This window comes from Pantherophis guttatus, chromosome 1, assembly GCF_059756535.1.
Source record: "Pantherophis guttatus breed Tessera chromosome 1, ASM5975653v1, whole genome shotgun sequence".
NCBI lineage: Eukaryota > Metazoa > Chordata > Lepidosauria > Squamata > Colubridae > Pantherophis > Pantherophis guttatus.
In genome coordinates this window covers 183549234-183563824 of record NC_142063.1, presented here as the reverse complement: position 1 = coordinate 183563824, position 14591 = coordinate 183549234, and the positions used below count along the sequence as shown (strand labels likewise).

The following is a 14591-nucleotide window of genomic DNA, read 5'->3' as shown; positions in this document are numbered from 1 at the left end:
CTGAAAAGGCTGGCATTATTAATTTTGTAACACTGTGCTATGATCAGATTTTAAAATTAATCATTGAATCACAATGAGTTTAAAATATGTGAGTTGCCTATTATGCAACTATGTTTTTATTATTTTTAATTCTATTAAAAATTAATTAAATTAATTTTTAATTTTATTATTTCTTAATTCTCTTAATTATTTTTAATTCATATCTGTGATAAACTGCCAATCGGTAGTCAAAAAGCAGTCTTGATCCAAAGTGTTATCATTTGCTCTAAATTTAAGAAATTATTTTAAAAACAGTTCCAAGGTTTAATATCTAAAAAATCATTCTTTGAAAAATGACAGAAATATTTAAATTGAATATATTATTGCTGCCCTCTGCTGGCTAAAATGTTTGCCACACTGATAAAAAGTTGCTTGTTAAGTTTCTTCACAATCTGTGTGTTTTTGTAGCAGTATATATTGATGTTTTGATATATTTTGTAAACCTTATATCCAAAACTGCAAAAGACACTTAAGCTTATATTATGGCAGATGCTACACTTAAATGAAATACAATCCATCACTACATTTTTTATTATCTTCTTGCAGATTCATAGAATTCATAGATATCTGAAGGTATTTACTTTTGTTTAAAGTTCTTTTGCAGTTTTACATACAAAGGTTATAAAAGCAGAATACAGAATAGATGGCCACTAATACTTTTGGGTCCAACAGATATTAATAAATGACAATTTTCATGGGGAAATTCATTATATATATATAAATAATATAAATATATGAAGCTGAATATAAATATATAAATTGCAAATACAATTTATGTATACATATATAGTAGAAGTTAAATCTAGAAGTTAAGATGATCTTTGGTTGTAATGCCGTTTTGCCTCTTTCCACAACTCTGGCACTGCATCTTTCTGTAAAAGAAAATTCATCAGAAAATTTTGAAGAGGTTGATCCTCAAAACATTTATAATATGAACCTGGCAATCCATCCTATAATACACACATCATGTGTGCATATTATTAATTATATTGCTTAACTTGATTTAAACAAATGACGTGTGTGAAATCTACCACTGCATATTTCCTTTGTTACTGTGAAATCAAATAAGTTTGTTTTGGAATGCATAGCTCTAAATAAAAATCCTATATATCATGCTTGATCAAGTTTAAGCCTGCATATATTTGTGTTTGTTCTGGAAGATGGAACCTAAACGTTTGAAAAAACAACTTCCCAAAATTTTGAAAACTCTAAAAATTGAAGATCGAATTTTAATCATTGGAACCACTAACCGGCCATTTGATGCAGACATCAAACCCTTCTGCAAAGTTTATAAGAAAATAATTTTGGTGCCACGGCCAGACTATGCTTCAAGATTTGGCAAGTATATGAAAATAGAACTAGTTCATGCAAAGATACCTCAAAATTTTAAAAAGTATTTATGCATTAAGTTTGCTACTCGAAAATTCATTACTGAATTTCAAACATACACACACACACACAGATGCACACACATATATACACACACACACACACACAGATGCACACACATATACACACACACACACAGAGATGCACACACATATACACACACCCACATATATACGTATATACCTATAATATACATATACATATACATAATAATAGTCTTTCAGCTTCTAAGATTTGCATATACATTGTAGTTACAATGTATTATATTTGTAGCAGTATACATAGTAGTGTTTTCCCAATTTCTACTTTCTTCCTCTTAATTCTAACCCCTAATACAATTCCCATATTAAAAAATATTATGTATCTATCCATCATCTCTTATTCTTTATTTTTTAAGTATACATAATAATAGTCTTAACTTCTAACATTTACTTATACACAGGGGTGAAATGTAAAATTTGTTACTACCGGTTCTGTGGGCGTGGCTTGGTGGTGGTGGTGGGTAATGTGACTGGGTGGGCATGGCCAACTTTTTTTTTTTAACTTTTCAAAGCATTTTTTCTAATGCTTTGAAAAGCCTCTGCCGATCAGTCAACTCAGCTGGGATTGTGAGAGACTTTTCAAAGCATTTTTTTACCACCTCTTCAGCCAAGAGGTTGCAGAAAAAAATGCTTTGAAAAGCCTCTGATGATCCCAGCTGAGCCACGTGATCATCAGAGGCTTTTTTTTTTTACTTTTAAAAGCATTTTTTTTGTCAGAAGAGGTTGTAGAAAAAATGCTTTTAAAAGTAAAAAAAAAAAAGCCTCTGATGATCGTGCGGCTCAGCTGGACATTGGGGGGGGATTTTTGCTACCGGTTCTCCCCGCCCCCATCGCTACCGGATCAAGCGATCCGGTCCGAACCGGGAGCATTTCACCCCTGCTTATACATAGTAATTATAGTAATTTATATCATGTAACAGTATGCATAATAACATTTTCCCAATTTTTAGTTTCTAGCTCTATTTTCAAATCTTTAATAAAACAAATCCCATATTAAGATGTATTCTGTATTTATCCATCATCTCTTGCCCTTTTTAGTATTTCAACTTTTATTGACTTTTTGATCAATCTCCCTTGCTCCTCCCTTGGGATCTTGTATTCCTCTACATTACTCATGTTTAATCTAAATATTTTCTCTGCCTCTTGTTGTCTGCTCTCTAAAATACCCATCAGTACCTCTTTTGTCTCTGCTAAGGGATCTTTCTCTTTGCTCTCTTCTACACTTTGGCCTCTTGAAAAATATCTTTATTTTTTCTATATTTCTCTTCTATAGCTTTATTTACTTGTGTCATTTGTTGATTTCTCTCCTTCCTTCTTTCTTCTACTCCTTCTGAATTCTCCTCTATTATCTGAATTTTTTCTTCATCTTCCATTATCATTTGCTGGAAGTATCCTGGTCTCATATCCGTATTGTGCATCAGTTCCATCATTACCCTATGATTCCTTATCATAGTTTCCTTGTGATCTTGAAGCATTAATAGTATTTCCATTTGGGGTATATTTGTTCTTCCTTGTTGTAACATTTTACTTTATTTTTGTGAGCTAAAAGTTATTCAGTAATCCATCCAAGTCCCAATGTCCCAAGTGTTCAAAAACGTCACAAAGTCAATGTTAGAAGAATTTGCTCAGTCCCTGAACTGTTCCTCAAAGTCCACAATGGTTGTAATCCTCAAAGTTTACTGTTTTGCTCCCTCTGGGTTATTCAAATATGTAAGTCTTGTTTAATTTTTCTTCTTTTGCCTCATAAAGTATTCTATCAAATAGTATTTGTAATCCAGAATGGCCCACCAAATTTCCCCATAACTCATTAATTCACAGAATCAGGTGTTTGGTTTCAAGGGCAATTCCTATCATTTATAATCCACATTACTTAAAAAAATTTCAAAAGGCTTACCAGTTAATCCTAAACTGCCAAAAAAACCCAAGTAAATAGAACAGGAAAAACAAAAAGACAGCCTTCCAGATGTTGTTTGCCTTTCATTTTGTTTCTTTTTTTATGACTTGACTTTCTTTTTTATCAACTCTAACTTTTTTCTTTTTCAAGGTCCTTTCCAGCCATATAACAATATAATACTGTGATGGTGAACCTATGGCATGTGTGCCAGACATGGCACACAGAGCCCTCTCTGTGGGCATGCGCGCAGTCACCCCAACCCAGCTCCAATAACGTTTCTCTCAATAGCGTTTCACTCAATCAGTTCCAACTTCTCATGAAAAAAAAGGTCTCACGACGTTGGAATTGATTGAGTTAACTTTTTCACTCCCACGCTTCACAATGGGAGAGATGAGATCCCATCCTCCTCCTGCAGCCCATTACGATGTGGAGCCACAATGTGACCCTGTGTTGGCTCGGCTTGGCAAAAAAAAAGCAGTTTCTTTTTCTGCAGAGCTGCTGGTGTTGGGATGCCCCGCCTTCCTGCTGACCAGCTGGGTTTGTTCAGGCAATTAGCTTGGAAACCTATTAGCTCCACCCCACCCTCCACCTCAGCGAGTGGCGTGCAAAAGTTCAGCTTGGTTCTCGAGAGACGGAGTTTTCAGGGGGCCGATTTAGCACCCAGGCTGGCTACAACACAAACATTCATTCTCGCCTTTGAGTTTCCTAGCTACAATGGGCAGCAAAGCTAGGTTTGTTCCCCTGCGTCAGTCCAGCAGACAAAACAGGAAAAGGGGGCAGAGAGAAACAGTCCTGTTGCCAAGGTATGCGCAGGTCAGAGGGGGGCAGAAATTCCAACTTCAGCCTCCTGGTGTGGCACAGGGCTTTGGGCGAAAGCTGTGGGGAAGCACTGCTGGCTCGCTCACACTCTCTCCCTCCCCAGTCTAGCTTAACGCAGGTGGCAGCGCAGCTCACATTGCCCTTTCCAAGCCCGCTGCCAGTGAAGCTGGGCACCGGTGAGGACTGGCTTTTTGCCTAGCTTTCTCCGGCTGTCAGGGGGGAATGGACAGGGCCTGGGGAGGAAGCCTGCGTCAAGCTAAACTGGGAAAGCTGGCTGCAAGAGGAAGAGAAGCCGGGTGAGCCAGACACAGACGTTTTCCAGGTCCCCTCATTCCAGAAGCAGCAACCTTGTACTCTCCCCTCTCTGCTAGCCCCCTTCTTCACATGGAATTGCCCAGCAGTGGGAACGGAGAGGGAGAAGGGGGCGGCATTCCTATGTGCTCCCATTTCTGTGTGCCCCTCAATGTAGTGGCCACCACTGCTCCCTTCTCCCTCTCTGTTCCCGCTGCTGGGCGATCCCGTGTGAAGAAAGGAACAGCAGCGTTCGCACATAGAAACGGCAGCACGCAGGAACACCGCCCCTTTCTCCCTCTCCGTGCCCTGTTCTGGGCGATCTTGTGTGAAGAAGGGGACTAGCAGAGAGGAGAGAGTGTGAGGTTGCTGCTTCTGGGATGAGGGGACCCGGGAAGCGTCTGGTTCCACCTCACCCGGCTTCTCTTTCTCTCAGCCAGCTTTCCCAGTGTAGTTTGATGCAGGCTTTCTCCCCAGACCCCCATCTGTTTCCCCCCCAACAGCTGAACAAAGCTAGGCAAATGGCCATCCCTCACTGCTGCCCAGATTCGCCAACAGCGGGCTTGGAAAGGGCAATGTGAGCTGCGCTGTCACCTGAGTCAAGCTAGAGTGGGGAAGGAGAACGTAAGCGAGCACTGAGCAGACCGCGGAGGAGGGAAGCCAGGCAAAGGGACGAGCAAGGGGTATCCGCAGCATACCGGGCCTGCCAGACTTTCTAAGCCTGCCTAAAGCAGGGAGGGAGGGAGGAAGAGAGAGAGATCTGATCTAACCTCTGTATGTGAGTGTGTGTGTGTGTGTGAGAGAGAGAGAGAGAGATCCAATCCAATCTCGGAGAGTTATATCAGGGCTGGTGGTGGTGTGCACTCTCTCTCTCATATCTCTCTCTCTCACACACACACACACACACACGCCAGTGGTGAAATTCATTTTTTTTTACTACCGGCTCTGTGGGCGTGGCTTGGTGGGCATGGCTTGCTGGGTGTGGCAGGGGAAGGATATTGCAAAATCTCCATTCCCACCCCACTCTGGGGCCAGCCAGAGGCGGTATTTGTCGGTTCTCCAAACTACTCAAAATTTCCACTACCGGTTCTCCAAACTACTCAGAATTTCTGCTACCGGTTCTCCAGAACCTGTCAGAACCTGCTGGATTTCACCCCTGATGTGCACACACAAAAACAGGTTGGATCTTTCTTTCTTTCCTCTTGCCCTCCCCCCCCTACCAGAGACCCCTGGATTCCCTCTCCAACCCTGCCTGTCTCATACAGGCATCACCCACATGAGTGACGTAGAGTTGGCCATACCCACTCAGTCACATGACACACACCCCAGCCACAGTTGTTAAATTATTTGAATCCCACCACTGGTAGTAAAACCTTATTATTCAGTTAAATTGTCATGTTGGCACTTTGCGATAAATAAATGGATTTTGGGGTGCAGTTTGGGCACTCAGTCCCTAAAAAGTTCACTATCACTGATATAGTATCTTCTTTGGTCAGTAGATGGCATCCCAACTAATTTTCAATACCAAGACGAGGCTAACAGCTGATTGTCAAAGTTCAATAAAAAGAGAGAAAATAACCATTTTTCTTTATACAATTTTTCTTTGTACAATTCATCTTTTGTATACAATTTTCCAGTCTTCTATCTATACAAGCCAATATTTCCACCATGTCTTTGTGCAGTTCCAGGATAAGGTACTTAATGTCTTTGTTATTTTGAGTTATTAACTCCATTTCGTTTAGGTCTCCTCAATCATCCGTTCAGAAACCAGACCTCCTAATCAAGTTTATTTGTCTCATCAATGTCCAATCAAATCAGTTAGTTACTTCAGGGATCCTCCATTCCTCAAGTCATTTTTGTATATTCAATAGTATTTAGGGGTCCAGACACCAATTCTTTTTTTTAATATTCCAGTCTCCAGCAGTTAGAAAGTAAATACACATCATTCAACAGTTATTTTCCTCCATTTCAATATTTACTCCCATTGTCCGGTGCGCTCACACAGAGCGGGCCTCCTCAGGGTGCCGTCAGCCAGACAATGTCGGCTGGTGGCCCCCAGGGGAAGAGCGTTCTCTGTGGGAGCGCCAACCCTCTGGAATGGGCTGCCCACTGGCCTCAGGACAGCCCCTGACCTCCTCTCCTTCTGCCGTGAATTGAAGACGTGGCTTTTTCACCAAATGGGCTGAATCCGTAGGGGTGATTTTTAATAATTTTGATTAAATTTTTAATTAACTTTAACTAACGTTAAATTGACTTTGATGTTTATGTAATTTTTTTGTTCCTTCTTGTAAGCCGCCCTGAGTCCTTCGGGAGAAGGGGGGCATATAAATTACATAAATAAATAAATAAATAAAATAAATACTCCCGAGTCACAAAAGTTTACTATCATCAGCAGATGGCACTCTTTATTTCACTCTACTCTCTGCTTTTATTGTGACTCTGCTGCTATTCTACTTTTATTTTGACACACCCAGTTTATTTCTCTTGCTTAGTTTATCTTAAAGTTCCGTTATTTGAAGAAAAGGTAGGTTTATAGTTCCAGCATCTTAATATGCCTTCTTAATATCATGCCTTTTATTTTGGGAATTCCATTTCTCACTTAATTTTTTTTTTAAACAGATAGTTACTTCTTAAAATTTCCAATATGCTTTTTTTTCACAATAGTTGCACACCGCTGTAGCAAATTGTTCCAAAGGTATTCCCCTTAAATTTTTTGTGGGGTCAAACTTCAGCTGTAAATCTTTTCTTGCCCAGACGAAACACCATTCAGCATTTCTCTACTCCTGCACCAACTTATCGTTCTGACTGTTCCCCGGCTTCATGGCAGCCATTTTGACTGCTGCTGCTCCTAGTCTTCGGATGAGGGGATTTTCCAAGTCAGGGAGGGGAAATGCGGCTCCCCTCAACCTGCATTGGCTGATGTAATTGCTATGCCTATTCATTGGCTGACCTTGTTACCATGTCTTCCCAGTCATGAATATTCTGACACTCCTCCCTTCATGACTGAAAGAGACATAAAACCAATTAACTTAATAGTCTCCCCATGGTGCACTCCACCCAATGGCTTGGTCATTATGTCTGTCAAATTGTACTCTGAAGAACAGTGAAGCAAGCTAATCAATTTATATTTTATGGCTTCCCTGGCATTACAATGTTTTTTTAAAAAAATAATATTTATTGAATTTTAAAACATTAAAATACGTAATACAAAAAAATAGAAAAGAGCAAGAAATAGAAAACTATAACACACAACAAAAACAGACAGACAAAAACAAACACATTGAAGCTTAAACACTAATAACAGCTTTTCTACATCGGTATCTCTATCCTAATTAACTTCTATACACAAATTCTATCTATCACTATCTTAATTTACATCCTTATCTAAGTTATACTAACTTCTATTCACATTTCGGTTTTGTGACATAATATTGCTTACATTTTAGCTTTACTCTCCAGCCAGGAATACCATCTATTCCAAATTAAATAATACTCTGTGTCTTCCCTTTCTTTAATTTCCATGGATAATCTGTCATTTCTACGCATTCGTATATTTTTTTAAATTATAATTTGGTCTGGGGGGGATATCCAGTTGTTTCCAATTCTGTGCTATGACGATCCTACTCGCAGTTAGTATATGTAATATGATATATTGTAAAATTTTTTCCATTTTCCCTTCCAAAATACCCAGGAGGAATAGTACCCATTTTTCTTTCTATCTTCCGCCCAGTTATCTCTTCCAGCCATTTTTTTATCTTCCACCAAAATTTACTAATATTAGGGCAGGTCCACCACATGTGGACCACATCCCTTGGTTATGGCCACACCTCCAACATTCCGGGGACCTGTTTGGGAACATCCTAGCCAATCTCGCTGTGGCAGGTGCCATCGGTAAAACATCTTGTAAAGATTCTCCTTGTAAGCAGCTGACATTGTTAGCCTGTTGTTTCTTTCCCATAATTTATCCCATTAATCCAAATGAAAGTTGTATCCAAAATTTCTTGCCCCGCTAATCATTGTTTCCTTCACAGTTTCTTCTTCCATTTTAAATTTTAACAGGAAATTATACATTTTTGTGATCATTTTTTGCCCCGTCCTAATAATATCTTATCCAATTCCAATTGTTTTCTGTATATACCATATTGTTCTCTCTTTTTTATATTTTGTCCTAATTTGCAGATATGGCCACCAGTCAATTTTTATTCCTTGTTTTTTTTAGATCCTGTTCTGTTTTTAAATTTCCAAGTTCATCTAATAGTTCCAAATATCTTACAATTTTATTTAGGTTCAGGACATTGGGATAAATTATGGCCTCCATCGTCAATATCCAAACTGGAACTTTCATATAATAGTTTTTTCTTATGGTATCCCAAATGTTTATCAGAGCATTTCGCACCAGATGTCTCTGGAAATATGTATGTGTATTGATTTTCCCTTCCCAGAGAAATGCATGCCATCCCAATTGAAGGTCATGGCCTTCCAGTATTAATATAGGGTAGAGCTGAGGACTTTGTACAATATCTGTATGACAAAATCGCTCAGATTCGGGAAAATTTGGACTCTGACTGGGTAGATTCGGGAGGGAGGATGGAGGCAAGTCTTGAGAATATTATCTGGGAAGAATTTGATTCTGTGACTCTGGAAAACGTGGACAAGATACTGGGCAGACTGAGCGCGGCCACATGTTTATTGGACCCGTGTCCCTCCTGGCTGGTGCTGGCCTCTCGGGAGGTTACACGAGGCTGGCTCCAGGGGATTATAAATGCTTCCTTGAGAGAGGGTGCCTTCCCCGCCACCTTGAAGGAGGCGGTGGTGAGGCCTCTCCTCAAGAAGCCTTCCCTGGACCCAGCAGTGTTGGCTAATTACCGTCCAGTCTCCAACCTTCGCTTCATTGCGAAGGTTGTTGAGAGTGTGGTAGCGCGACAGCTTCCTCAGTACTTGGATGAATCGGCTTATCTAGATCCGTTCCAGTCGGGCTTCAGGCCTGGATACAGCACGGAAACGGCATTGGTCGCATTGGTAGATGATCTCTGGAGGGCCCGGGACAGGGGTTGTTCCTCTGTCCTGGTCCTATTAGACCTCTCAGCAGCTTTTGATACCATCGACCATGGTATCATGCTGCACCGGTTGGAAGGGTTAGGGGTGGGGGGCACCGTGTTGCTGTGGTTCTCCTCCTTTCTCTCTGATCGGTCGCAGTCTGTGTTGACAGGGGGGCAGAGGTCGACCCCGAGGCCCCTTGTATGTGGGGTGCCACAGGGGTTGGTTCTCTCACCCCTTCTGTTTAACATTTATGTGAAGCCGCTGGGTGAGATCATCCGTGGTTTTGGGGTGAAATATCATCAGTATGCTGATGATACTCAGCTATACATCTCCACCCCGGACCACCCCAATGATGCCCTTAAAGTGATGTCCCAGTGCCTGGAGGCTGTACAGATCTGGATGGGGAGGAACAGACTCAGGCTCAATCCAGCCAAGACCGAGTGGCTGTGGTTTCCGACGTCCCGATATAGTCAATTGGTGCCATCACTGACTATTGGGGATGAGTCATTGCCCCCCACGGAGAGGGTTCGCAACTTAGGCGTCCTCTTGGACTCACGGCTGTCTTTAGAAGAACACTTGATGGCTGTGGCCGGGAGGTCTTTTTATCAGGTTCGCCTGATTCGCCAGTTGCGTCCCTTTCTGGATCGGGACTCGTTAAATACGGTCACTCATGCCCTCGTCACTTCACGCCTGGACTACTGTAATGCTCTCTACATGGGGCTCCCCTTGAAGAGCACCCGGAGGCTCCAGCTGGTCCAGAATGCGGCCGCGCGGGTAGTTATGGGAGCAGCATGGCGCTCCCATGTGGCTCCCCTCCTGCGCGAGCTGCACTGGCTCCCTGTGGTCTTCCGGGTGCGCTTCAAGGTCTTAGTTACCACCTTTAGAGCGCTCCATGGCTTAGGTCCGGGGTACTTACGAGACCGCCTTCTGCCACCAATAGCCTCTCACCGCCCAGTACGCTCCCATAGAGAGGGGCTTCTCAGGGTGCCGTCAGCCAAACAGTGTCGACTGGCGGCCCCCAGGGGGAGAGCCTTTTCTGTGAGGGCACCCACCATCTGGAACGAGCTCCCCCCAGAGATACAGAAGATTCCGGATCTGCGCACTTTCCGCCGTGCCCTCAAAACATTCTTGTTTCAGCAGGCCGGCCTGGCCTAACTTTCCCTTTATATTGCTTTTTTGATTTTATTTTAAACTGGGATGTCTTGAATTATCTAGGACCAGAGTGTTTAGTATATTTTAATTGGTTTTTTTATTAACGTTTGTATTACATGTATTTTTATCGTTCGCTGTTCACCGCCCTGAGTCCCTTAGGAATAGGGCGGTATATAAATTTAATAAATAAATAAATAAATATTCTCTTGTTTCTTAGTTGTACCCAATCTTTTAACCAAGTTGTTGCCGCCGCCTGATAATATAATTCCCAACCTAGAAGAAAAGGGAAAAGTTCTTTTTAAAGTGATTTTGATCTGTTCCCTCTCCTTAGAGACTTGATTAAAGCTGGGGAAATTTTTGAGAGGATTCTGTGGTGAAAAGGGAGGGAAGACTTCCTTCTTAGAAAGAGTCAGACTGCGTGGCAGAATGGCTTCAAAGCAGACAAAGCCAGCCACTAAAGCTGCAGGGGGGGGGGATCCCCCACCCACAAGTCACAAGAGCAGCTATTAAGTTTGCAGACTCAGAGCCAAGCACAGGAGACTGGTTTTAAAGATTGGAAGGAATTTATTGCTGTGGCTCTGATGAATCAAAATGAAGTTTTGGACCAGAAATTTGAAAAATCTCAACAGCAAATTAAGGAGGTGGTTCAAGAAAAATATGACAAGATGAAGCGTGACATACTGATAGTTGTGACTGGCTTGTCAGAAGTAGTTGTCCAGATTGATAAAAAAGTGGAAGAACTTAGTTCAGAAGTAGAATCTAAAATGAAGGAAGCTGATTATAAAATTTCTAATGTTGACAATAAAACGCAAAGGATTGAAAATGAAGTGACAATGATGCAATTTAGATTGATGGAGTTTGCTGTAAGACTGAGAGGAATAAAAGAAAACAACAGAGAAGATTTGAGAAGGGTTTGTGCTGATGCCCTGGCTGTGATGCTAAAGGTTAATCCTGAGGAGATTTTGTGCAAGATGGACAAGGTCTATAGAGTGAATTCTTGGGTGGCAAGGGAAAGGCAATTGCCTAGAGATGTGGTGATCTACTTTACAGATAGAAGAATAAGAAATGACATTTTGCAAAAGTCTTTTGTTTCTACTATTCAAGTGGATGGAAGGGAGATTGGGATTTACAAAGAGTTGCCGCCTAAGATGCTAAGAGATAGAAAGGACTTTGGATTTTTGGTGATTGAATTAAAGAAACAACAAATTCCATTCAGATGGGATGCTCCAGTTGGCATAATATTGAGGTATCAAGGAGAGAGATATCGATTAAATACTGTTGAAAAAGCGGAAGAATTTTACTTCAATGTTTTTAAAACTGGCGCAACATCTCCATGTACATCCTCAGTGTTAGGTATAGAGGAGGGTGAGAAAGAGAAGCAATTTGAACAAGAGCTTGAAGAGCAGCGGAAACAGATGGAGGTGGAGGCAATGGAAACTCAAGGAGCAACAGGGTTTTTTTTTGGATGAGCTGTTGCTGGATCTTCCTTTAGAGGCTATAGGTGGACCACCCAAAAATACAAGAGAAGTGGCAGTGGATCTCGAGTTGATGTCGTATAAAGCTAAAGACCAGCGTAAAACTCGAGCAGCTTATAAACAAATTCTAGAGAAACAACAACAGCAGAGGTCTAAGCTACCACAAGATAAGAAGGGAGACAATGGTAAAACACAAAAATCCGAAGCTATGGGAGGAGCTAAACTGAAGACTACCAGTCTGGAACAGAAACTTCAGCAAATGCTCTTAACGCTTCAGGAGACTACAAATGACAATTAAGTTTTTATCCTGGAATGTGAATGGATTGAACTCACCACAGAAAAGAAGGAAAATATTTCATTATTTGAGACAATTTAATAATGGTGTTATTTGTTTACAAGAAACTCATATTAGAATACAAGATCAAAAATATTTGATAAATTCTAGATTAGGAGCACAGTTCATAGCCTCAAATCTGGAGAAGAAGAATGGTGTAGTGATTTATATAAATAAAAGATTGCCAGCTAAAATTATAGAAGCAGATGACTGTGGAAGATATATAGCAATTGAACTTTATACATATAATGGTCCAATTTTGGTGATTGGAATTTATGCTCCTAATCAGCAACAAGAAAATTTTTATAAAATATTGTACTCTAAAATATTACAATGGGACTATAGATCTATTTTACTTATGGGAGATTGGAATGGAGTAATAGATCCCAAAATAGATAAAAAGCGTTTGGCAAAGTCATGTGTTAAATTACCACAGATCTTTTTTGATATGAAAGAAGATTTGGAATTGAAAGATATACGGAGAGTGCATAACCCAAAAGAATTGGACTTTACTTTTTTCTCAGACAGACATAGATCCTTCTCTAGGATTGATTTTATCCTACTTACCGCTGATTTACTTTTAAAAACAAAGAAAACAAAGATATTTCTGAGGACTTTAACTGACCATAGCCCGGTATGGATAGAAATAGAAATCGGAAAGAATGAGAGAAGATCATGGAGAGTAAATGAAAACTTGTTTAGATATGAAAAGAATGTAAATGAACTTAAAAAACAAATGAAGGAATTTTTTGAAATGAACTTGAATAAGGGTACCCCTATTGAAATTGTTTGGGACGCGAGCAAGGCGTATATGCGGGGGGTACTGATCTATATGAATTCTAAACATAAATCAAATCGACAAAGAAAAAGATTAGAATTGGAAGGAGGGATAAAGAAAAAAGAACAGTTACTCATAAAAAATCCAACAGATGAAAAATTACAAGGAATTATAAAACTTTTGAAAGACCAATTTCAAATGTTCACAGCGGAACAAGGAGCAACTAATTTACAATTTGCGAAACATAATACATTTTGCAACGCTAATAAACCGGGCAGGTGGTTAGCTTACACACTGAGGAAACAATAGAGTACTCGGACTATTGGCAGTATTGAGTATGGAGGGAAGGAAGTTTTTCAACAAAGACTAATTAAAGAAGCCTTCTTAGATTATTATACCAAACTATATGCCAAAAACGATATACAGAATGAACTTATAAATAAATATCTAGAAGAAAGGAGAGTTATAAAAATTTCTAGTGATCAAAAGGAAAGACCGAGCTTACCAATAACAGCTGAGGAGATTATTGTTGCTATTAAACAACTGAAAACAGCTAAAGCTCCAGGAACAGATGGTTTAACTGCAGTGAATTATAAAACTTTACAAGTAGAAATGATTGAACATCTTAAAGACTTATTTTGTAGCATACAACATCCTTCATGGAAAGCAGCTTTTGTTTCATTGATACCGAAAGAGGAAGCAGGTTCTACAAAACCGGGAAAATTTTAGACCAATATCTCTCCTGAATACGGATTATAAAATTTTTGCAAAAGTATTAGCCAACAGATTAATGCCAGTTATTCAAGAGGTGATTCATCATGATCAAGCAGGATTTATAGAAGGCAGATACATGAAGGATAATGTGAGGCAAATTATAGATTTATTGGAATATCTTGAGAAGAATAAACAGATCTCTGCAGTGCTGGTGTTTTTGGATGCGGAGAAGGCCTTTGATCGAGTGAACTGGAACTTTCTATTAAAGACTTTAAGAAAAATGGACTTTGGGGATCAGTTTGTGCAGGCGGTTTCAGCAATTTATCAAGAGCAAACAGCACAAATTATCATTAATGGAAGCTTAACTACAAATTTCAGTATAGAAAAAGGCACAAGACAAGGTTGTCCGTTATCCCCGTTGTTGTTTATCTTAACTCTAGAAGTCTTGTTGAACACAATACGGGACTCGAGCACTTTGAATGGAATAGTTATAAGGCAAGAGGATTACAGAACAAGGGCATTTGCAGATGATCTGGTTGTTACCCTAACACGGCCGATGGAATCAATAATTCAGATGAAAGACATTATAGAAGAATATGGTATGGTATCAGGATTTAGACTGAAT

At 40.1% G+C, this 14591-nt stretch overlaps 1 protein-coding gene across 6 annotated transcripts in view; it reads left to right on the top strand.

The window, feature by feature from the left end:
- DRC11 (dynein regulatory complex subunit 11) overlaps nucleotides 1-14591 on the top strand; it is a 277555-nt gene that overhangs the window by 217002 nt on the left and 45962 nt on the right. For 5 of the 6 annotated variants that reach the window (XM_087885743.1, XM_087885733.1, XM_087885750.1 and 2 more), the window contains one exon: nucleotides 1200-1377. The exons of the other annotated variant lie outside the window; for it this stretch is intronic. In XM_087885743.1, the coding sequence (XP_087741869.1) occupies nucleotides 1200-1377 (178 nt within the window). The remainder of the gene's footprint in view (nucleotides 1-1199; nucleotides 1378-14591) is intronic. 6 annotated transcript variants of the gene reach the window in all.